This window comes from Garra rufa, chromosome 18 (assembly GCF_049309525.1).
Source record: "Garra rufa chromosome 18, GarRuf1.0, whole genome shotgun sequence".
Classification (NCBI taxonomy): Eukaryota; Metazoa; Chordata; class Actinopteri; order Cypriniformes; family Cyprinidae; genus Garra; species Garra rufa.
Window position 1 is genome coordinate 1593822 of NC_133378.1, and position 25622 is coordinate 1619443.

A 25622-nucleotide genomic window follows, 5' to 3' on the forward strand; every position below is an offset into this window, starting at 1 on the left:
GACTGTCTCGCTTAGCTTACGCAGCTCAATCTCTCTTTGTGGATAAGCCCACATGTAAAATAATTAATGAGGTCTTAACAAAATTTTTGTGGAAAAATAAAACTCATTATATAAGAAAATCAGTCATATTAAATTCCTGTAATAATGGTGGTTTGAATTTCATTGATTTCGATTCCCTTAACAATACATTTAAAATCAATTGGCTGAAGCAATATCTATCTAAACCAACAGCTATTTGGAATGCTTTTCCTCAACTTATCTTCTCTCAGTTTGGTGGTCCTCATTTTCTTTTAATGTGCAACTATGATATATCCAAACTCCCAATCAAACTTTCCAATTTCCATCGACAAGTTCTCCTAGCTTGGGCTTTAATTTATAAACATAATTTCTCGCCACATAAGTGTTTTATTTGGAACAATAAGAACATCTTATTTAAGAACAAATCTCTGTATTATGATAACTGGTTTAGTAATGGTTTGATATTGGTACATCAGTTGTTTAACAATCAAGGCCTTTTGCTAAGATATTCAGAATTTCTTTCCAAATACAAAATACCTGTCACTCCAAAAGAATTTGCGATAGTTATGGGAGCTATTCCTTCTGGTTTGTGTATGCTGCTTAAAAACTTTACCTACTCTTCAACAGTTACTGCATCTCTTCTTAATCCCTGTGACACTCCTGTTGGTCAAATTTGTTTCTCCACAAGAAACAAAAACTATAAAATAAGATCATTATTTCTTGAGAATTTAATTTCTGCTCCACATGTAACTTTTTTTTGGAATAATTTATTTGATAATCTTAATTGGAAAAAAGTCTGGTCACTTCAGCAAAAATTCTTTCTCACAAATAAAGTGAAAGAAGTATCTTATAAACTGATCCACAGGTTTTATCCTGTAAAGAAGTTTTTACAAAAGTTTAGAGCTGACCTAGAGCTAACATGTTCGTTTTGTTTGAATGCTGATGAAACAGTGGAACACTTATTTTGGTCATGTCACTACACTCAGGAATTTTGGTATGATATTGGTGTTTTTGTTAAATTGAAGATTCTGCCAGAATTTTCTTTACAAATGAGAAATGTTATTTTTGGATATTTTGACTCAGACCCCACAAAAGAAAATACTTGTTTTATTATAAATTTAATTCTTTTCCTAAGCAAATTTTATATTCACAAATGTAAATTCTCAAATTCTAAACCTATCTTTGTGGTCTTTTTAAGAGATATGGAAAATTATATTAATTTGATTTCAATATCTAATAATAAGAAAGCTATGAAGACTGTTAAAATTTGCTCTGCACTTAAAGTTTTTGTGTAAGAATTCTTATGTACAAAAATAGCCCTTTTTTTTGCTTTATTTTATTTTTTTATTATCTGTTTAGTTTTTTTTTTTGTTTTGTTTTTTTGTTGTTGTTGTTGTTTGAATGTTTGTTATCTTTCAAGTATGACTACTGCTGATATTTGTACCGATTTGTATGATGATTTGATACAATAAAAAAAAAAAAGTTACATGGAAGAAAAAACACATCCCTGTTTACTTTAAATTACTGTCACTTGCAAATGTGAGCTTAGAAATACATTTGAAGCCAGTATTTTAATATTTGCTAACATTAGTTTCCAGGCACACACAAAGTCTTTTGAAGCCACTGGCTATCTTAATTACAAATCACATCAAGAGCCTCAGTTGTCTTGATTATTCATTTCTACAACAATATAAAACCTGAAAGACTAGAAATTTACCAGCTATATTATTAAAATTAACGTAATTCTTACCTTAAAGTTCAGTCTCCCGCTTTCCAGTGGCTGCTGCTTTCGACAGTGCCTGACGACGGTTGGCGCGAAATACCCAGAATGCACCACACGGGGCGCAGTTGGGGCCAATAGACCTTTCTCACAACTTCCGTATTTTGCGCCGGAAATACGTAATTGCTGTGTAAACCTATTTCCGCCCCGGTATGCCGGTAACCAGTTAAACAACGTGAAAAACGCTTAACGTGGCTTAATGTATGTAAAAAACGACCAGGAAACCCCAAGTTTCTGTCAAACCTTACGTGGAACAAACATTAACTACTATCAAAAGAACGAGCCCTTATTCCACAGATAAAGTGAATAATATCACGTTAAGCGTTTTCTCCCCCATAGAAGCCCATTATAAGAAAACAGCTTAACGTGGTTTACGTACCTCAACAGCGACCAGGGAAAACCAAACTTATGTTAAATTTTACTTATAATAAATACTTGCTGCTGTCAAAAGAACGAGCTCTTATTCAGCATATAAAGTGATCGCCCCCCATAGAAGTCCATTATAACAAACCATGTTAAGCTTTTTCCTTAATGGAGTTCTATAGGGAGAAAAGCGTGATATTATTCACTTTATATGCTGAATAAGAGCTCATTCTTTTGACAGCAGAAAGTGTTTATTATAAGTAAAATTTTAAGCCACGTTAAGCTTTTTTTTTTTTTTTTTTTGTATAATGGACTTCTATGGGGGGCGATCACTTTATATGCTGAATGAGAGCTCGTTCTTTTGAGAACAGAAAGTGTTTATTATAAGTGAAATTTAACAGAAGTTTGGTCTTCCCTGGTCGCTGTTAAGGTAAGTTAAACCAAGCCGTTTCCTTATAATGGGCTTCTATGGGGGAGAAAACGCTTAACGTGATATAATGCACTTTATCTGTGGAATAAGGGCTCGTTCTTTTGATAGTAGTTAGTGTTTGTTCCAAGTAAGGTATGACAGAAATTTGGGGTTTCCTGGTCGTTTTTTACGTACGTTAAGCCACGTTAAGCGTTTTAGAACGTCCCGGATAAACTCTTAGTGGAAAAATGTATATCCTTTATCCAATTTGTTCCTCCTTGTGACAGAGTTTTCCTACACGACTCTTATCAGGTCGGCAAAAGTTATCTTTGGCAAACCAGCGAGGGAAGTTGTGTAGACTCTCTCCATTTTAATTTTAAATTACCCGGCTTTCTGCTGTGTTGACATTACACAGGAAGTCTGCATACCCTGCGATTGCGTATTTCCGGTTTCTGTGAAAAAGGTCTATAATGACTGATTGCAGAACAGCAGAACCATACGTCACAGCAGTCACACGGCAGCAGCGCCACGGCAGCAGGCTCAGACGGTAGTGGGCGGAGTCTCCTGCTGCAGCCCAATCAGGTCCCACAAAATATCCGTCCTAAATAGTATTCGAAAATAGAATTGGTATGTCCTAAAAAGTATTCCAAAGATTTCCGGACGGTCTACTACAGTTTACCTTTAGAATTCGAAGTACGGATTAATGCTCACTCTAACGGCTATTATATTGCCCACAACACATTGAGTGTTGAACGAGGATTTGATTAGAACTACAAATACAAAAATATATAAAAAAGTGTAAAAAAAAACTACAAACATGGCGTATATGCGCGACCAACGGATGGGTAGAAAAATGGGGTTTAAGTTATAAATAATCAGTGTGTAACCTTATAAAAATATATATTTATTTAATGTTATTCGCATTATATTTCATGTGCAGCAACATAATGAACTTTTATAATGGCAGAAACAAATGATGAGAGTCTGCTGGCCAAACAGCCCTTCATGTTTCACTTTGAATTTAAGGATGATATGGACATTTCCTTAATGAGTGTGTGAACAAATCATGCCTCTGGATTAATTGCATGTTTAAAGAGTTTTGATTTATTTTAGGTTTAAACTAATTTAGTTAGGTAAGTAATGTGTGGTTATTATTGTTGTTAAATGTGTGCCTTCTGTGCTATATGTTTTGTTTGATTTTGTAATATTTTTTTTGGAAAATCCAGTTTGTGATGGGTATAGTGTATAGTACATGGTATTATGTACAATGAAAAATTGGTTAATACTGAAATGATTAGGTAAAAAATATAGTTTAACTAAATAAAAACATTCTATTGCTCAAGTTTTGTTTTGTTTTTTGTTTGAGCTTTGTACTCAGTTTATACTGTTTAAAAATATATGGAAAAATATAGACGTTTTTCCTGAACGCGGAAGTAAGTCCGACTCTTAACTGAAAGAATGCTTTGCATTTCCGGTCTGCATTGTTTCTAGTCAAATTAGGGTATATTCCGAGCTAATAAACTAATGTTAAACCTATTAAAATGTTTTTAAAAAAGCACATGGCTCCATAGCGCCATCACTTGGCAATGTCGCAATGACCGTCATTTGTCAGTGCCTCACTTTAATGAGTGTGTAGATGACACGAAGCAGCGGAAATTAGCTACATTAAAAACAGATGGACGCTATTTGAATGGGTTCCTATGGAGACCGGAACAGAAAAGCATTCAATCTGACGTTAGAATTCGTAATGGCGGCGCTCATCGTTTACTCAGGAAAAAGGTCTATAAGTTGATCATTATTTTCACCCACTTTCGATCTCAGATGGAGACTCCGCCCACTACCGTCTGAGCCTGCTGCCGTGGCGCTGCTGCCGTGTGACTGCTGTGACGTATGGTTCTGCTGTTCTGCAATCGGCCCTATCTCGTTGGGGCGGAGTAAATACAACGAGCAAATTGTTTGTTGTGTGGGTCTGCACAAGAAGATTTGTTGAGCCACTTACATATAGCTTGTTGAGGACAAAAATCAAAATGACTAGTGATTTTAACAAATGTAGAATAATTCACAACATGATATATTCATGTCAGGAGACAAACAATGTTTTTTATTGTTATTATCAAAGGCTTAATTATGTCATAACTACAAATTCTTAGATATACTTTTTTCAGTGTGTTTTGAATATCTTCTTTATTGACCTCAGGGGGTTAAGATGAGTGAAATTCCTCAATTGTTTTGGGATCCCTCCAGAGAGGGATTGTGAAGTATTTCCCATGCACATTGAAAACAACATTATTAACAGTTTCAGAAACTCTGAATGTTACAAAAGTAGCGAAATCCTTATGTGACATAGTGAATGATTACTTCATAGGCTCAATTCTTCTTCTCCTTCTGTGCTGGTCTCTGTCCTGTGTTAAACAGGCAGATAAGGCACAATTAATACAGTTGTTGCAAAACTGGAACACAGTGTGAGAACATGAAGACATTTTACACCGATTTGAACATATTACACCTAAAGTGTAAAGGTCTCCAAGTTGCAAGTCTTGCAAAATAAAGCCCTCAAGGTAATACAAACAGAAACCCATACCCTGCTTTCCTTAAGGCGTCCTGTATTTTCCTCCGTTGCACTTCATTGATGGGATAGAAGCAGAAAATCACCAAACCGATGAGCAGCAGGCAAATGGGCACAGGAGCAAAGAGCATCTGCAGCGAGTATATAACCTCTGGATTGTGTTTACAAGCACCAGGCTTGTATCCTACGAAGCTGAAGAGTTAAGGATAACATTAAACAAAACATAGTGAAATCAATCTACAATTATTTACAGGGGGTGGCCACTGCTATTTCAGGGGGTCCACACACGGACATGCACTGTACTCATAAAGTTGAAATAATAAATTAAGGAATTCTAAAGTTTTATTTGCAATGACTATGCTGAGTTCATTTACAAAAACATTAACATTAAGAAAAAACAACCAAACAAAAAAAAAAAAAACTGCAATTAGACATACAGTAGCAGACATCAAACAGACCTGGATTTGAAAGGAAAAACAAAAACAGTTTTAGTCATCAGTTACAAACTTATCCTAGGTATGTTTAAAACAACATAATTCTGCAGTTCTGATGAGAACTGACAAAACGTTTCACAAATTCATCCATGTTGAGGGAGCGTGCCTTCCTTGACTCAACACTGAGAATCCCTAGGTGACTTAGCCTGTCATCAGACATTGTTGTCCTAAGGTGGGTTTTAATAAGTTTTAACGCAGAGAAGCTTCTCTCGCAAGTTGCATTGCTCACTGGTGTAACAAGAGAAATTGTACAAAGTCAAAATAACATCGTTAATTAAATATAATAACTTACATACAGGCCACAAAATTAACTTTTTTACTTGGTAGCACTTGTGCTCGCAACTTCAAAAAGTTAGGAGCGCCATAAAAAAATTTAGGAGCACCCAATTTCTTTTTTAGTAATGCACTGATATTGATTCTTCATGGTTCTTCATTTTGATTGCCGATGTTTTACAAGCCAATGGGCTGATTCTGAAAGCCTTTTTTGTATATTTATTTTACGCCTTAAGCAAGGGACAAGAATGAATGAAAATATGAGTACATGAACAAGATGTTTATTTTCTCTATTATAGGTACAGTCATTTAAAGGTGCCATAGAATGCATTGAGAGAATATTTTAAATTGTTCTCTGATATCTACATAGAAGGTATATGGCATAGGAAAGGGCAAAAAATCTCCAGAAATGGTTTTACAACCCTAGGATTTGTCCCTAGAATGAAATGCTCTGTTATTTGGTAGCTTCATGAATATTAATGAGCTCTGCTCTGATTGGCTGTTTCACAGAGCTCAATAGCTCGCACATGGATAAAAATATATATTTAATTAGGAGCTCTAGCCGCTTTTAATATGCAGTTTGTTGAATCTGCCGTTTTGAATCGCGGATATTTTAGTGTGATTACTGTGATGCTTGTGCTCTGTGTAAAGTTACAATGTAGAGACACAAGCACTTACCACACAAGTTGAGCTGCTCCTCAGTGATTCTCCAGATCTGTAAATCATTCGCCATCATCAGCGCAGGCATCTCTCTGTTTATGTGGTAAGTGAAATCCTATGTATAGCAATGTAACAGGCGCTAGCGCTAGCATTAAGCTAACCGTGTCCCTTCAGTGGATTGCCTTGTTTAAACGATGTGCTGACGTTAGTGATGATTGGGCGATGCAAATGTTGGGGGCGTAACTATTAACGATCTCGGGGATGTTGCGTAACAGTCTGTTATGTTGGAATTGACCTATTTTTCGGGGGTCTTTTGCAAACACTAGATTTATATAAGAAGGAGGAAACGATGGTGTTTGAGACTCATGGGATGTCATGTCCATGTACTGAACTGTTATTATTTAACTATGCCAAGGTAAATTCAGTTTTCCATTCTATGGCACCTTTAAATTAGAGGAAACCACTGCATTTTTTAACAACCTACATAAATAACAAAATATATTATAAATAACAAAAAATAAACGACACAGTTCTTTCTAAGTTGTGTAGACAATAAATGCAGCCATAATCAAAGTAGGCTAAGTTACCCTTTCAATATTCAAAATGCAATTAGAGACCGAATCTTTCAAGCATTATACAGAGCTATAGACAACTACACAACTTATTAGAGCCCACATAGTAATATTTAATAACAGCTTCGATATTTTATGTAGCGGTAGCCTAGTTTCCGCGCATTGAGGAGTCGCTCTCTGAATGTGGGGTTTTAAAATTGCTTTTGAATGCGCGTGCGCGTTTTACTTTTGGTTTTGTTTTAACGATAAAGCGAGACTTGGCAGTGCTGAGCATGCATTCTACAATAAAAGAGATTACTTTAACAAAAGTGGGAGGACACAAACCGGAATTTGAAAAACGTGTCCCCAGTGAAAAACTCTGCCGCTGAGTTATCATCAAAATGCTTACAAATATAATTTGAGGTTGCACAGATTAAATTTTGGGAGCAAATGCGACAAAAACGGTCGAAAAATTTCGAGCCTGTACATACATGGTATGTGCATGTAATACTAGCACAGATGAAGTATAGCATTAACGGTCCAAAGTGCGAATTGATCTCTCTAATCTCATTAGGTTAACTCTTGTCGGCGCCTCGTTCACTTACACAATGGATAATAAACGTTACTCAGCAAACAAACCTTATAATAAACTATATAACGTATTTCAAATATAGTGTTTTATTATTTGTTTTACCTTGAAACCATGTTCATGTCTTTGGCTTGTCTTGATTTGAAAATGGCTTAAGCAGCGTTGCTGGCAAAATTCTAAAACTTCTTTAGACAAATGAGATGTCAATCAGCATCAGCTACTGCCAGCAGCAAATAACATTTTGGGGTGGCACCCGGGGTGGCCAATCGGATGACAGGGGTGTCCAGTGCCACCCCGGACACCCCTCTGGCTCCGCCACTGCAATCAGAAACTTTAGGTTTTGGGGGATTCAAAATGCTATTGAAGGATGCTCTTACTGTAGTACCAAGGTAGAGATTCCAACAGACATGCCTCCTCCAAATTTGTTGAAGAAAACAAAGCAGGAGTAGAACAATGGTTCTAGATCTTGGCATGATGGGTTTTTGACTTTGAAATCATCCACTACATCTGGCAGCATTGACCTAAAATAAACCACCTGGTTACACACAGTTCTATCATGACAACTCCCTGAAGATTTTTGCATGGTATTGGATATGACAGTGTAATATCTGAATATATCTGTTTCGCTGCTGAACTGCTACTGCAAAGCAAGTGCAGGAACTTGCTGCCAATACATATGCTGATACGCTGCTGGGAGTATTTAAGACATACAGTGAGGAGAAAAATTATTTGATCCCCTGCTGATTATGTATGTTTGCCCACTGACAAATAAATGATTAGTCTATAATTTTTTAAATATTTGTTTTTTGGCATTTTTTGGATTTTTTTTTCGGGATCAAATAATTTTTTTCCACACTGTATACAGTTGGAGCTGGGGAGGTGGAGGGTTTCAGAGGAACTCTAAAAGTGCACCGCGAAATGCTCTTGTGAAAGCTAGCCAGCTATTCAAATGTAAGCAGCAAGCTCATTGGCTGTGTGTGCAACTTGAACCAATCAGCTTTTGCCAAGTAGTATCTGTATATGATAATGATAATAATGTATGTGCTGACAATTGTGTGGTGTATTTGTTGGTTTAGTGAGGGCTTTAACAATGAAGAGGAGATATTTTATATGGGTTACATTACCAAGGGAGCAGAAAGAGGGTTGCCAGACTCGCGCCAGCTAACATTGACATAACAATGAAGGCGGGTAAGTAACTTTTCGCTAAGGATATCCCAATTAGAGATGGGATGTAAATCTGCAGAGAAGAGGAAAAAGATGAATGAAAAATTATTTAATTGTTACAGCACTCTAATTCCGATTTTTGCAGGCATGAAACAACCAATAACAAAGAGTGGTGCTCACCGATAGGCCGATGAATATGGTGGTCTTCTTGCCTATTGTGACTAATACTCTCTGCCACACTGGGATGGATATTGTGGCTACTGTCTGTACAAAAGCAGAAAGAATTAAAATACTATGTACACACTATGCTACTTAATTAAAAATTAATGGTTAAACCCTAAAAAATATAATTTAATAGAAACATTTTTTTTTCTTTTACAGGTCAGATCATGTAAAATAGCTCATTGTAATATTTCATATTAATAGAAACACTTTAAAATAATAAATCCCTCACCAATAGTATGAGAACAAGATGCTGGAAATATGCTCCCATATTCGCTGTGTGAGTACAGAAGAGGGCGAAATTCCCCTGAGCCATCTGAAACAAATATCCTTTAAAATCCATTTGTAGTCTCTATAATTGTATGGCTATCAAAATAATAATATGTAATAGTGAACTTTTGATATTTGTATGTCAACCACAAGCACTTCAAATTTTTTACTTGAAGAGAAAAACAACTAACCTGGAAGGCTAGTGAAGAAAAAAGGAAGCCGAATACAAGCCGCACATATGGAGTGTGTCCCACCATCATCTTTATACCAGTTAGATAGGAGACATTTATGCTGCCCAGTTTACTCAGAGGGGCTAAAAGGAGAAGTAGACACATGCAAATCACTGTATTAGTCTAGAAGTCACTGCGTCTGGTCATTTGACCAAAATAATTATAGCTACGAAATAATGTGTTTCAAAATTGATGTGTACTCTTAGACAAAGCAGAGGTAAACACAACATCAGAGACTTATCTAGTATTTTAACAAGGTAACTCATTTGCACATACCCAACTGCTCCTTCACTCCACAAAAAAGGACAAGGCAGCACAGAAAGTATAGCATTCCCAACACTAATGCCCCAGTCAAATAGGCTGTTCTCTGTAGAAATAAAAAGACAAATGGAACTATTATTCAAAAGTCTGGGATAAAAAATTTTGTATAAAATTTGGATAAATTTTTTTGAAATTAATACTTTTTTCAGCAAGGATGCATTAAACTGATCAAAAGTGAGAGTAGAAACATTTTATGGTGTTACAACAGCATTGTATTTCAAATAAAGAATGCTGAAAAAATATATCAATATAAAGTTGCGTTCACGCCATACCGAAATTGCTGTAATTACGAGATTCCAACTTGTAAAAAGCGTTCACGTTCTTGTAGAACTTGTAATTACAACTTGTGAACTGGGAGTCTTCTGAGAGCTACTACTTGTAGCATGTGACCGCTGTACCACCTGACCAACACAGGCTCTGTTTAGGCGTTGATTGATGCCATAGAAAAGCTCCCAGTAGAACGCCACGTGTTGTTAATGATCTCAAGACAGCTGGAACCATAGTCACCAAGAAAACAAAATCTCAAAATTACAATATGGCGTGAACGTAGCATATCTATAGGTAGATTGCAAGATCTCCAGCAGAAGGTTCTAACAGTATTTATTGTTTCTAGCCCTTTTTGTCTTCAGGTATAAAGTTCGGTCTCACAGACAGAACTTGGAGAGAAGCTAGGACTCCTACAAGGGTTAAGATTCTTGAAGACCAGCAAGCTAACATCACTGTTGAAGACACTGCTACCTTCAGTAAATTCTTATCCCCACAAGAACTCTGGTCAAGCTTACTTATTTGATGTATTAGTAAAATCTAATAAATTGGCGAGCCACTCAAACCAATGCTCAGCCGAGTACAGCAAAATCTAACAATTTGGCGAGCCAGCCAGGAGAGACTGACAAGAGATCTCACTAACTGCAACAAGACGTGACCAAAAGAGTTTTGGAGATTCTACAGTTTTTTTTTTGTTGAAGATCAACAGACTGCATCCTTTGGATCAAGTTATTTGAATCAACTGGATCCTTTTTCAAAGATCCTAATTTGTTGAGTGAAACTTATCAGCTCTCCAAACAAGCTTACTTATTTTATGTATAAGAGAAATCTAATACATTGGTGAGCCGACCATTTTGATTAATGATATGCACTGCTAAGAACTTCATTTGGACAATTTTAAAGGTGATTTTCTCAATACTTAGATTTTTTATTTTTGCACCCTCACATTCCAGGTTTTCAAATAGTTGTATCTTGAACAAATATTGTCCTAACCCCACCAACTCTACATTAATGGAAGTTTATTTACTCAGCTTTCAGGTGATGTATAACTCTTAATTTCCACAAATTGACCTTTATGACTGGTTTTGTGGTCCAGGGTCACATATGCGCTTGACACAACAGTAATAGGATGTTCTCTGTGGCTCACTGTATTTTGTAGAGTGTCAGATAGGTCATCCAGCGAGTCTGTGTGGTTCCCAGAAGGCATTTCCGTGTCATTTTGTAAACTGCAGACGTGTGTCCTCTTGGCATGGTGCACTCCCACGATCTGACCTTGAATAGCAGCTCCCGCCAGTGTAGCGAACATTTCCATGCCCATTCCTGTATCGTGACACAAAACAAAGTTCTTGAGTTCTTTTTTTTTCTTATACAGGAAATAGATTTCAATTAGGATAATATCCTATAAATGTAACTTTCTGCTCTTTATTTCCACTGTATCCTGCTTACAAATAATAATAAAAAACGATGATTAGAGGAAGTATGAAGTCTGTAAGATAATAAGCATTCAAATATCAAAACTTTTTTTTTCGAAATCTTCGAAGACTTTGATAAACCAACATTTATAGTTTTTCTTTTTTGAAAGTCAGTTCATTGTAATTCAACTTCCTTATGAAATTTGAATAGAAATTCTTCCGCTTGCTATCAATATTCAAATTATCTCAAATTCAGGAGTATAAAACTTATTCCATCATAAGGAATAAGGCATGCATAAATGGTGCCAGCTGATTATTTGAATTTAGAATATTTTGAGGTTTTCATCTGTTGTTAGATCTGTGCTTGATGAAAAAAAAAGATTGTAGAGGATCTGGCTGTAGCACTAATGATTGTAAGGGCTCTAACCAATGAAGTAAAGTTTCAAAGTTCAAAGTTTTGCGACTGTGCACAACAGAATAAAGGCTATAATAGTACACTTGGGGGTCAAAGGACAAGAAATCCTTTTAAAAGAAATCCCATTGCCAATGGCTGAATATTTTCTGATTTCAGTTAGTCAGTTATCTCTGTTGCAACTAAAATGTGTTAATGTGTTAATAATCTGTAAGCTGTTTCATCAAACCCTAACAAACAGTGTAACTGGAAATTTAAAATAGTTGACTATGCATTCATATTTTCTTACTGTAACCAGTGGCTGAGTCTCGATCCTTCTCATTTCCCCCCAGAAACATGTTTAGGGAAGAATATGGCACATGGTAGCACTAAACAAAACAGAGAGAGAATGAAATGTTTCGGTGTCAGTTATGAATCATATAACACAATATTTAAGCGAATACAGGTGTTTGATAACTGCAGTGGTGAGTACTATATTTACTCACCATAAGTACTTCACAGGAAAGACGTGGGAACTATAGTGACATTGTATATTTGTTTGCAATTCAAAACAAATTTAAATTTAGTCTTCTACCTACGCAGGAAATATCCTTAACTGCTGAACATCTTTAAAAACAACAAAAAAATCAAAGTAGATAATAGTGGTCTTACACTCATGAAGGTGTCAAACAGACAGCACCATGTGAAGTACCAGCCGAAACTGAAGGCAGGGGACATGGTGTCCTGTGGGGTATACCAGAGCATGACGTATGATAGGACCCCAAGTGGCATTGTGAACACAATCCTGCATAAAGAGTTTGGATGAGCAGAGTGGCACAACATTCGGCATATTAAAAAAAGACTTAGAACAAGTACACTGTCTGTTACCGTTTATATGCTCACCATACACATGCAAGCAACATGAGGTCTAGCAGTGAAATATCTAAATTAAATTTTAGGAAGTGCTTTACACCCAGTCTGTCATTGACCGGTAGACTCACTCACCAAGGAATAAGTTTGCCATATCTGGTGCGGCCGCTCTTGCTCACGGCATATCCAATCAGAGGATCCGAAATAGCATCCCAAGCTCGACCGAGAAATAGAATGATGGATGCAGAGAAGGCTCCCATCTATAACAAACACACAGACAGAAGAAAATGACTGTCTCTTCTAATACTTACTGTGCACCACTTTTGTAACAGAATTTCTTTTGTAGTATAAAATGTAGTTACACTTTTTAACAATGTTCTACCAAGCTGTTAAAGTACATAATATATTAACTTTCACACAACTTTTAAAGGAACATTCCACTTTTTTTGGAAATAGGCTCATTCTCCAACTCCCCCCGAGTTAATAAGTTGATTTTTACCGTTTTGAAATCCATTCAGCCGTTCTCCTGTTCTGGCGATATCACTTTTAGCATAGCTTAGCATAGATCATTGAATCCTATTAGACCAGTAGCATCGCGCTCAAAAATTACAAACGAGTTTCAATATTTGTTGTATTTAAAACTGGACTCTTCTGCAGTTATATCGTGTACTAAGACCGGTGGAAATGCAAAGCTGTGAGTTTCTAGGCTGATAAGATTAGGAACTACACTCCCATTCCGGCGTAATAGTCAAGGAAGTTTGCTGCTGTAATATGGCCAAAGCAGGCGGAGTATTATCAGAAATGAGTTCCCAGCTAGTTTAGCATTTGCACATGTGCTGCGTGATATTACTGCTCCTGCTTCGGCCATGTTACGGCAGCAAACTTCCTTGACTATTACGCCGGAATGGGAGTGTAGTTCCTAATCTTATCAGCCTAGAAACTCGCAGCTTTGCATTTCCACCGGTCTTAGTACACGATATAACTACAGAAGAGTCAAGTTTTAAATAGGACAAATATCGAAACTCGTTGGTCATGTTTGAACGTGATGCTATTGGTCTAATAGGATTCAATGATCTATGCTAAGCTATGCTAAAAGTGATATCGCCAGAACAGGAGAACGGCTGAATGGATTTCAAAACGGTAAAACTCAACTTATTAACTCGGGGGAGTTGGAGAATGAGCCTATTTCCAAAAAAAGTGGAGTGTTCCTTTAACATACTTTCACATGCTTCCTATGCTAACAGTTTAGTGATATAGTATTGAATGTGGCATGCAAACATGACATGCAAAGTGAGGAAGAGTTGAGGATGGAGCGTCATGCATTTTATAAATACTCAGTTGTCGCAGATCACACAGTGATTATCTGTCACGAATCCCTCAAGGCTTTTTATTCACCTGCCTAGATCTTTAACCACTAGGGATGCACCATCATCAGAAGGACATTTGAAACCATTTGAAGCAAATAGGACAAGGAAAAAACATCAGTACATTAAAAAATTACTTTTTTATTAACTTTTTTTTTTTTTTTTTACATTTTAATGGAAAGTGAAGCTCTGTTAAGCGATACAGCTTAATCAAATAAATATATATTTGGCTCATTTACACAATTGAACAGCCAACAGATCATTACAATTATGTAAGAAACATATTATTATTAATAAAATAACACTGATATTGTTGCTGTCACAGTTCTGTCTGTCTTGTCATTGGTTTTTCCCAGTTGTCTTCCCCCCGTTGACTGTCATTTGGTTTAGCCCTCGTCACCGTCATCTGTAACACCTGTGTTGTATTATCAGTCATCCATGTCACCTGTGTATCTTGATTAGTTTGTCTTTAAGAGTTTGTCTTTGAGTTCAGTGTATTTTCGGTCCTTAACGTTTTGATGTGTGTGAAAGCTCTTCGTGTTCCTGCCTTGTTCCTCTTGGAGAATTATATTAAATATGTTGTATTTGTGAATATCGTCTATCGTCTCGTCTAGTCCTGCATACACCCATGACAGAAGGACCGACCTAAACAGTTCCCCAGCGTGGTTCCCCTGCTTTATTTTTCGTTTTTCTCAGTGTTTATTTTTTGTTTTTTTTCATGGACCCTGCTGTGAGCATCATTCTCCTGGAGCAGGGGGATCGCTCTCTCGAGGACTACACCAGAGACTTCATCCACCTCGTGCCTTACACGCACTACCCGGACTACTGGCTCTGTACCTTTTTCCGTAAGGGACTTAACCACACCATCAAGAGGCAGTTGTCCGGGGAAGGTCCTCGAGAGAGCATCGCTGATTTCATCGTGTGGGTGCTGGTGTCCAGCAGATCTTCGTCAAACGCGGAGGATGACACCAGCCCCACACCTGACCCAGAACCCAGCCCAACATCACCCCGACAAGCGGAGTTGCAGCCCGAGCCCACCGACGATGGAGAGCCAGAGCCGAGAGCGACAGAGCCAGAGCTGGACCCATCGGACCAGGTGCGAGAGCCGACTGCAACATCCGTGACGGTGGAGTATGACGTGGAGCTAGAGAGGGCTACAGAGAGCCCTGCCCACTGCACCACCGCTGAGGGTGAACTTGGATCTATTTCTGGGGATTTAATAGACTTCTTCTCGGATCTTGCCCAAGATAACTCTGGTAACTTAATTGACTTTGATATGGAAATATCCGTCTGTCCTGTCTGCCCGGAATTCCCACCCACCCACCCTCTGTCATCTGATGCCATGTTTGTCTGGCCGCCGCTGTCCCCTGACAGCCCCTCAGCTCACCCTCAGCCCACCACCTGTGCAGTGGGCTCGCCGCGGGACTGCCAGCTTCCATCGGCGTCTCGGCTGGAGGATCCCTCAGCTCCGCCTCCAGCCTCCGAGTCCTGGACTCCGCCTCGGCCCTTCGACCCCGCGGTTCCACCACGGCTCTCGACGCCCTCCTCTACACCGTCACCCGTCGATCCACCAGCTCCACCGGGCTCCATCGTCTTTCCGGCTCCACCCTGGTCAGTCGTCACCCCATCGGCTCCTCAGGACTCTGCTCCTCCGGCTGTGCCTCGTCGCGCCGTCCCACCGGCTCCTTGGGACTCCTCCTTCCTGCGGGCACAGCCTCCATCCTCTGTCGCTCCGGCTCCGCCGCGGATCTCCGGGACTCCGCCTCCGCCTCGGGCGCCAGAGCCTGCTCCACCTTGGCCCTCCGGATCCTCGGCGTCACCCCGGATCATCGGCTCTCCGTCTCCGCCTCGGGCTCCTCCTCCATCTGCTCCGCCTCTGTCGGTCGGCCCCATGGAGTCGGCGGTCCTCCCTCCACCATGGCTCCTCCCTCCGTCGGCTCCACCGTGGGCCGTCATCATGGCTGTGGTCTGGGTCCTGTGGATTTCCTCCTGCTTCAGGTCCCTCCTGTGTCTTCCCTGGCTCCTCCCTCCGTCGTCGCCCCCATGGACTGTCTTCTGTGTTACCTGGACTTTTGTTCTGGTCCTCCTCTGGGGGTTGCGTCCTCCGCCGGAGCCCCCTCCCTCATTGACTTTGGTTTCCTGGTTTTCCGCCCCTCTCGTTTTTTCGTTTTTTCCACGGCGCGAGGACGCGCCTTTCCGGAGGGGGGCGTAATGTCACAGTTCTGTCTGTCTTGTCATTGGTTTTTCCCAGTTGTCTTCCCCCCGTTGATCTGTCATTTGGTTTAGCCCTCGTCACCGTCATCTGTAACACCTGTGTTGTATTATCAGTCATCCATGTCACCTGTGTATCTTGATTAGTTTGTCTTTAAGAGTTTGTCTTTGAGTTCCGTGTATTTTCGGTCCTTAACGTTTTGATGTGTGTGAAAGCTCTTCGTGTTCCTGCCTTGTTCCTCTTGGAGAATTATATTAAATATATTGTATTTGTGAATATCGTCTCGTCTAGTCCTGCATACACCCATGACAGTTGCATTAAACACTGATCTTCACAAAATTAAAGTCAACGTATATTAAGAGGTCTCTTCACGCCTACAGGTTTAACATATTCTCTGTATTCATGTTTTACCAAATGTGACCCTGGACCACAAAACCAGGTGTAAGTAGCATGAGTATATTTGTAGCAATAGCCAACACTACATTGTATGGGTCAAAATTATAGATTTTTCTTTTATACCAAAAAAATCATTAGGATAAAGATTAAGTAAAGATCATGTTCCAAGGTATTTTGTACCGAAACTTAATTTTCGATTAGTATATGCATTACTAAGAACTTCATTTGGAGAACTTTAAAAGCAATTTTCTCAGTATTGTGATTTTTTTGCACCCTCAGATTCCAGATTTTCAACAAATAGTTGTATCTCGGCCAAATACTGTCCTATCCTAGCTAACCAGATGTAGCTTTCAGATGTATAAATCTCAATTTCAAAAACATTTTCCCTTATGACTGGTTTTGTGGTTCAGGGTCACAAATGTCTTTGTGACAGGCCATCAAAACTGAATTTGTACAGTGAACATATGGTATCCTATATGGTATTCATTACTGACCACATCTTTATTCATTTATACGTACCTTAACAACATCCAACAAAAAGATCTGCATGAAAAAGCCCTTGGCGGTTCCAGTCATTTGGTAAGGCATTCCTCCAATGGCATAACACAGTTTCCTGGATAAAGGGATGCCAGGAGTTTTCTGCAGGACAGGTGGTCAAGATTTAGCATCAGTGAGTTTTCTCGATGCCAAAGCACTTTATTGTTATTTACACCAATCAAAACAAACCCTCTGGTGTTAAGAAATGTTATATCATACCGACTGAGGGTTGTCATTTTCTGTCGCGCAGGCTATGATTTCATCTGTGCGATTGTCCAGTATTTTCCTACTATTGTCGTCCATCTTCAGGTATCGAGGAAAAGAGTTGTCCGTTAGTTTTTCCAGCTCTTCTTATGCTTGTTAACAAGTAGGCGTGGCTTTAGTTCTCTACAAAACATTGGCATAGTTTCGCAACATTACTTAACGAGATTCGTATTATTTCTAATGGAAGGTTGGGGGCATGTTGTCATGTTTTTTAAACCTCATCTTTTCTCTTAAGCAACTTTATCTTCTTTCCTAGAAAGTAGACTAAAACATTCTCTGATGTGATAACAGTTCATTATAACACTGGCATTTATTTTATTACGGCCATTTGGCCATGATTTTAATATCTAAAGATTTTTTTTTACATTACCATGTGTTTTTGGTCATTATATGATTCCCAGATTTTAATTGTGTTCATGGTGACTTGCTTTTTATTTTAAAATGGGGAAATAAATAATAGAATAGGCAACGAATATTATTCATTGAATAATATACGCTCATCCTGATTTTGCCAAGTGGTTGTTGTCCTGAGACCACTATCTTTAACAGTGTTGCCAGATCGGGTTGACGATTTCCAGCCCAAAAGCTCACCAAAACCCGCCCACTTCAACAAAAACCAGCCCAAATTTTAACTGCCAAAATAATGAGAATTTTATTGCCATGTCAAGGTTGATAAGGACCATATTTATCTCTTTAAAAAAAGAACAATGACAAAATAAAATAAAGATAAATCAATTTCACAGGAATATGGATCAAAACAGTCCGAAAATATGCGTAAAATGTCTTCTTTTCAAAGTGGAAATTAACCGATGACTTTAACCCTTGGAAAAACACATGCATCATTTTCAATGTCCACAGTAAAAATATGCTAATTTCTGTGCAAAAAATGCACAATAAAGTGATGAGAAACAAATGTAATGTAGCTGGCATTTACGTTCATGCACACACCCACGTTTTCTTATTTCAGTTACAATTATATTTAGAAGTCTTCTATTCATCTCTCACCACATGTAATCCACTTAGACTTTTTACCGTGTAATTTATATTTAGGCCACTTTGCCATCGCAATTACTTCAAATGAATAAGCTGTATATTCAAAATCTTGCCCGATATAGCGCCAAAACCCCGTCACTCACAAGTCATCACATCTCCAGTGGCGGCTGGTGCTAAAAATTTTTAGGGGGGCGCACAAATGAATCACATTGTTAATACAGGCTTTATTATCAGTAAAGTAATCATTAAACATTTGTAATCATCCCAAAAAATATTAGCCATTTATATTAATGTGATTCAGAGTTGAAGGCCATAATACTAATGTTATCCACATGAGGGAGCCACAGGATAAATCTCAGTTTAAAGATATTGGTTCTCTGATGAAGGTTCTCTGCAGCATCTTAAATGCCAGACTTTTACACTTCCTTATGAAGCACAATGCCTTGAGTAAATCCCAAATTGGCTTTCTTCCAAAATGTCGCACATCCGATCACATCTTTACATTACAAACACTAATTGACAAATATGTACATCAAAACAAAGAACAAATTTTTGCTTGTTTCATTGATTTCAAAAAAGCATTTGATTCAATCTGGCATGAAGGATTATACCTAAAGCTTATCGACAGTGGAGTAGGGGGGAAATTCTATGATTTGATCAAATCGATGTACACAGCCAGCCAATGCGCTGTTAAAATTGGAAACCAAAGAACCGAATTTTTCCCCCAGGGGCGCGGAGTGAGACAGGGATGCAGTTTAAGCCCCACGCTCTTCAACATCTACATCAATCAATTAGCCGACACGTTAGAACATGCTCCCTTTCAAAGTCTCACTCTCCACGACACAGAGATCAAGTGTCTTCTCTACGCAGACGACCTGGTCCTCCTGTCGCCCACTAAAGAGGGGCTTCAGGACAGCCTGGATCTGCTGGAGGATTACTGTCAGTCCTGGGCCCTGACCGTCAACCTCCAGAAAACTAGAGTTATGATGTTCCAGAAACGCTCCAGATCTCAGGGACCAACACACACATTCTCACTCTCACACAGAACCATTGAGAGCACAAAAGCATACACTTACCTCGGCCTGAAAATAACTCCAACTGGTAACTTTACTTTGGCTGTGAATGAACTCAAAGAGAAAGCTCAAAGGGCTTTCTATGCCATAAAACGATCAATCAAAATTGACATCCCAATCCAAATTTGGCTCAAACTTTTCAAATCAATAATTGAACCAATTGTTCTATATGGCAGTGAAGTGTGGGGTCCTTCTATAAAATTTGATTTTTTAAATTGGGAAAAACATCCGATTGAAACTCTACAATTAGATTTCTGTAAAAGAGTACTCAAAGTCCAAAGGAAAACACCAAACAACGGATGCAGGGCAGAATTAGGCCAATACCCTCTCCTCCTAAACATCCAAAAAAGAGCCATCAAATTCTGGAAACACCTGAAAACAAGTGACCCCAACACACACCATTACAGAGCCCTCACACACCAAGAGCTGAGCGTAGCGAGGAGTCCCCTGTGCCAACTGGTGCTGAGACTGACTGAGCTCTCTCCAGCAGAGATCAGCTCGCCTCAGCACACACACACACTCACACACATTCGGCCTGCTCAAATTATCAACACAGAACAAGACAAGTACATCACCCATTGGAGGAACACCATTCAAAAACAACACAAACTGGAATGTTATTCGGCACTAAATCGAGAGTACACTGTTGCCAACTACCTGAGCACAGTGAGTGATGTGAAGCTCAGGAAAACCCTGACGATGTACAGGCTCAGCGAGCACAGCCTGGCCATCGAGATGGGCCGGTGTTACGAGATTTTTGGTTTCTGAGATATTTGGTTTCTGTGGGCGGAGCATATATGCATATTAATGAGACCAGGGGCGTAGCCACGGGTGTGCCAGCTGCCACTGTGGGTGGCACCGGCACACCCTGGCACACCCGTGGCTACGCCCCTGGTCTCATTAATATGCATATATGCTCTGCCCACAGAAACCAAATATCTCAGAAACCAAAAATCTCGTAACACCGGCCCATCTCGATGGCCAGGCTGTGCTCGCTGAGCCTGTACATCGTCAGGGTTTTCCTGAGCTTCACATCACTCACTGTGCTCAGGTAGTTGGCAACAGTGTAGGCTACTCTCGATTTAGTGCCGAATAACATTCCAGTTTGTGTTGGTTTTGAATGGTGTTCCCCAAAATTAGATGCAGAATATTTCAATAATCATAATAAACATGGGCGGCGATAAAGAGGGGCTAGCAACTGCTTCAGCACCCCGAAGAAAGACCAAAGCACACACACATTAAAAAGTGAAATAAAACAAAAACATTTGATTCATTACGCATGCATAACTCGTGCATTGCAATACAACGCAGGCGCACTTTCGAAATGTCACTGCATTTTATTTAAAAAACGAAAAGGGCCACGTATGCCTGCCCCCGACTAAATATTGTTCTAGTCAACCACTCACACGTTTATATAAAATATATTAATATAATAACATAAGATTAATATAGTAACCTATACTCATCCTTTAATATAAAGCCCATTCTGCGTTCCATCGCGCGCATAAAGCTTGCATTGGCAAAAGTAATGATGAATGTGTTGGGGGGAAAGAAAACATTTTAATTATTTATTAATAAACTAGTTCTTTCTTCTCAGTCAGTGTCGGCTGAAAAAGATGAAAAGTTGAACTCTAAAAAGATGAAGTTACCGAATGCCGACGCTGCACTCGCCATCTCCACGAACGTGTCTTTAGGGGTGCGGGGGGCACAACCTACCACTTTTTGAAATTCTCAGTTTGTTTATATCCACGTGGAGTTCAGAGTATAATTTTTTATCCACATTAATTTCACATTCGTGTAGTACAAATATGTCGCTTTGTTTCATAATTACAGTGTAAACGTTTTTCATTATTTACCTCAAAAGGAAGTAAGATGTTACAAAATCTGAGCGGCATCTGTTGTAACACGACCATATGACAGCTTTAAATGTTATCTGGAAGAATAAAAAAGTACACGACAAACTATAATATTTTGTCAATAAAATAATGGCGTTTTTAAAAGAATTTAAAATAATCGCATTTTGGAGTTTGACAATGAACATATCGCAACCATGCACGACCCTGATCGCACAGCTGTACAGTATATTTCAAAACAATGTAGGCAAATAGAGGAAACATTTTTAGACATTCAGAAAAACACTCCATTCCCTCCATACACAGTTCTCATAGAACACGAGACGCATAAACGAGCCAAAATGCTTTATCTTGAAATAATAATTTCTGAACATTAAAAAGCAACTGTGTGTCTGTCATGTATCTGGTCTGTCTTCTCATCATGAACTCTTGCACACACATTCTGGACTGCAAACCCCATAAGCCACTGCACCAATCACTGCACACAGCTGCTCCTCGTTTCCCACTGAACTGATTGCTGCATACACCTGTTTATCATTTACCCACATGCATTTAAGCCACTCACACACACAGCCACCTTGCGAAGTCTTATTGTTCCTATGGTCGTAATTCTAAGCGTTTTTCTCTGTGTTGGATTATCTGTGTATGACTCTGGACTGTGTACCCCGTTGACGATTCCTGCTTCCTGCCATTGCGACCATTGCCTGTCTATTGAACTGTTTCCCGGATTACCTACGTTGTTCCTGTTTTCTGGTGATTATTCTGGCCTGTTGACGATTCTAATAAATGCTGCAAATGGATCCGCACGTCTCAGTCTGACTCCCTGTGACAGAAGACTTCGCCGCTACTAGGATCCAGCGGCTTTATTCATCAGCCGTTCACCATGAACCCAGGAGACCGTCTAGTTCGTCTTCGCCAGAACAACCGGCCTATTGAGGAGTATGTGGCTGACTTCTGCGAACTATGTCACCAGGTGGATTTCACTGTCATTTTTTTCAAGCACATTTTTTATTATGGACTGAACCAGGAGTTAAAACCCAGTATGCCTTTACACACCCCGCACTGGACACTAGAACAATACATCGACCATGCACTCCAGCTGGCTGGTTCACCATTTACTGTTGGGATTGTGGATGAGGGCCCCTGCAAGCCTGCAGTAACCCCTATACCACAACCTGCTCATGTCACGTCTGCCACATCAGAGCCCTCTCATGCCAAGCCTACCAGGCCAAAGTCTGCTCAAGCCAACCCAGAGCCTGTTCACAAGATGGCCGCCCCCCCTGAGCCTGTTGCCAGGATGGCTTCTGTTCCTGAGTTCCCGGCCAAGATGACTACCACGCATGAGTCTGTAAACAACATGGCCTCCCTTCCAGAGTCTCCGCTGCCAGAGCGCCCTCCAGTGACCGCGCCGCCAGAGCGCCCTCCAGTGACCGCGCCGCCAGAGCGCCTTCTTGTGACCACTCGCCCAGAGCCTGCTCTTCCAGAGTCTCCGCTGGAGACGCCCAGCCCTCCAGAGTCTACGCTGGGGTCGTCCAGTTCTCCAGAGCCTGCTCCTCAAGAGCGTTGTCCAGAGCCCGCTCCTCAAGAGCGTCGTCCAGAGCCCGCTTCACAAGAGTGTCGTCCAGAGCCCGCTCCTCAAGACAGCCTTCCAGAGACTCCGCTGGTTCCGCCCAGCCTTCCAGAGACTCCGCTGGTTCCGCCCAGCCTTCCAGAGACTCCGCTGGTTCCGCCCAGCCTTCCAGAAACTCCGCTGGATCCGCCCAGCCTTCCAGAGACTCCGCTGGTTCCGCCCAGCCTTCCAGAGACTCCGCTGGTTCCGCCCAGCCTTCCAGAGACTCCGCTGGTTCCGCCCAGCCTTCCAGAGACTCCGCTGGTTCCGCCCAGCCTTCCAGAGACTCCGCTGGTTCCGCCCAGCCTTCCAGAGACTCCGCTGGTTCCATACAGTCGTCCTGAGATTCCTGTCTGCCCGGTTCTGGTCACGGAGCTCATGCATGGACTGTTCCCACCCACCCTCCCTGCTGCTCCAGTTCCGCCACCTCTGTCTCCTGACAGTCCCTCTGCTCACCCACATCCCACCTTCGGTGCAGAGGACTTGCCGTGGGACTGCCAGTCTTCATCGGTGTCCAGACTGAGGGATCCCTCACCATCACCTCCAGTCTCAGAGTCCTGGACTCCACCTCGGCCCTCCGACCCTGCGGCTCCACCCCGGCTCTGTGCTCCCTCGTCTCCGTTGTCGGCCGTCGGCCCACCAGCTCCTCCGGGCTCCATCGTCTCTCCGGCTCCGCCCCGGTCAGTCGTCGCCCCACCTTCGCCTCTGGACTCTACTCCTCCGGCTGCGCCTCGTCACTCCGTCCTGCCGGCTCTGTGGACCTCCTCCCTCCCGTGGGCACAGCCTCGATCCTCTGTCACTCCGGCTCCGCTGCGTACCTCCGGACCTCCATCTCCGCCGGGGTCGCCAGAGCCTTGGGCTCCGCCTTGGCCCTCCGGATCCTCGGTGTCACCTAGGACCATCGACTCTCCGGTTCCGCCTCGGGCTCCACCGGCTCCACCTCCGTCGGTCGGCCCCATGCAGGAGCCAACCCTTCCTCCGCCATGGCTTCTCCCTCCGTCGGCTCCGCCTCAGTTCGTGGTTCCAGTACCCCTACATGGACCTGGCCCTCCATCCCTCCCCCTGTTCCGCCTCCGCTCCACCACCCTCCAGGTTGTATTATGTGGTTAGAGCGTCTGGAAGCCGCTCCTTGGGGAGGGGCTCTGTCATGTATCTGGTCTGTCTTCTCATCATGAACTCTTGCACACACATTCTGGACTGCAAACCCCATAAGCCACTGCACCAATCACTGCACACAGCTGCTCCTCGTTTCCCACTGAACTGATTGCTGCATACACCTGTTTATCATTTACCCACATGCATTTAAGCCACTCACACACACAGCCACCTTGCGAAGTCTTATTGTTCCTATGGTCGTAATTCTAAGCGTTTTTCTCTGTGTTGGATTATCTGTGTATGACTCTGGACTGTGTACCCCGTTGACGATTCCTGCTTCCTGCCATTGCGACCATTGCCTGTCTATTGAACTGTTTCCCGGATTACCTACGTTGTTCCTGTTTTCTGGTGATTATTCTGGCCTGTTGACGATTCTAATAAATGCTGCAAATGGATCCGCACGTCTCAGTCTGACTCTCCCTGTGACAGTGTCAGTCTTTATTAACCTGTTTCTTGTGGTTTCTCATTAGAAACTAAAAGTAAATAGTGTAAACTCCATCGCTAATTTAATAAAATAGCATAGTTTAATATAGCTGGGCACATTAAAAAGCACTGACCATCTGCGACTTTGATTAAAATCAGGTTAGTGTTTCAGCCAGAAACTTACTACGGTAAAATAAATATTCAGCGATGTCTTCAAAAGACTTTTACATTTTCGCACACTTTTTCTCTTTATAGTGTTGCTATGTCAACTAGTAAATACCATAAATTTGGTTATGCTATGTGTGGAAATATTTAAACCACGTGTGTTACAATTAACCCTGCGTTAGATTGTGCCCCACTCACCCCTAATAGAGAAATGTTACCTTTCCATTCCGACAGAGATTTTTTTCTCGTTTAATATAGGCTACATTTCAAGCATTCTGTGGATTTCTTTGTGCTTTGTGAGGCAAGTAGCAGGTTCGTTGCTGTGACGCGCTCCATTTTACGGAGACTTTCTACGATGACAAATCTTGTTTCCTCTATTTCACAAAAGCACAACCTTTTGGTGTTATCGTGAGTGTACTGAAATCAGAAAAAGTTATTTCAAAATTCAAAGGATTGTGCAGGCGCCTCCATATCATGCAGTAAGCGCGATAGGGTAATACATTTAAATAAGAACACAAAGTGCGTATTCATCTTAAAGAAGCAGCTGTGGGGATGCCCAAAACAGGACCGGTTATGTGGTACAATGGCGAATTCTCTTTCTTTCTTTCTTTCTGTAGCCTATACTTCGTACGTGAACAAGTAGGATAGGCCTACTTACAGATAGGCTAATAAATCCTCAAATCTTATATTACACTTAACCATATGTTTACAGAATAATTGCCTTTATTTTC

At 40.7% G+C, this 25622-nt stretch overlaps 1 protein-coding gene across 1 annotated transcript; it reads right to left on the reverse strand.

Annotated features, from left to right (window-relative positions):
* Positions 1 to 4929: 4929 nt before the first annotated feature.
* Positions 4930 to 22722, reverse strand: LOC141291435 (sodium-dependent lysophosphatidylcholine symporter 1-like). The gene is made up of 16 exons (XM_073823599.1): positions 22659 to 22722; positions 22232 to 22243; positions 17576 to 17634; positions 17339 to 17458; positions 12983 to 13107; positions 12650 to 12782; positions 12288 to 12366; positions 11322 to 11494; positions 9866 to 9956; positions 9551 to 9672; positions 9322 to 9405; positions 9048 to 9131; positions 8828 to 8940; positions 8081 to 8224; positions 5152 to 5328; positions 4930 to 4972 (listed from the first exon to the last, which is right to left on the reverse strand). Exons 1-16 carry the CDS (start codon positions 22720 to 22722, stop codon positions 4930 to 4932), a joined length of 1623 nt encoding a protein of 540 aa, XP_073679700.1.
* Positions 22723 to 25622: the final 2900 nt, after the last annotated feature.

Coding starts and splice junctions, on each gene's coding strand:
- LOC141291435 (XM_073823599.1), bottom strand. CDS start 22,722: ATGAGCAGGTTGTGGTATAGGGGTTACTGCAGGCTTGCAGGGGCCCTC. Junction 13,108..17,338: donor TTTTGTTGGATGTTGTTAAG/GTACGTATAAAT, acceptor TGTTTGTTATAG/ATGGGAGCCTTCTCTGCATC. Junction 11,495..12,287: donor AGACTCAGCCACTGGTTACA/GTAAGAAAATAT, acceptor GTCACGATACAG/GAATGGGCATGGAAATGTTC.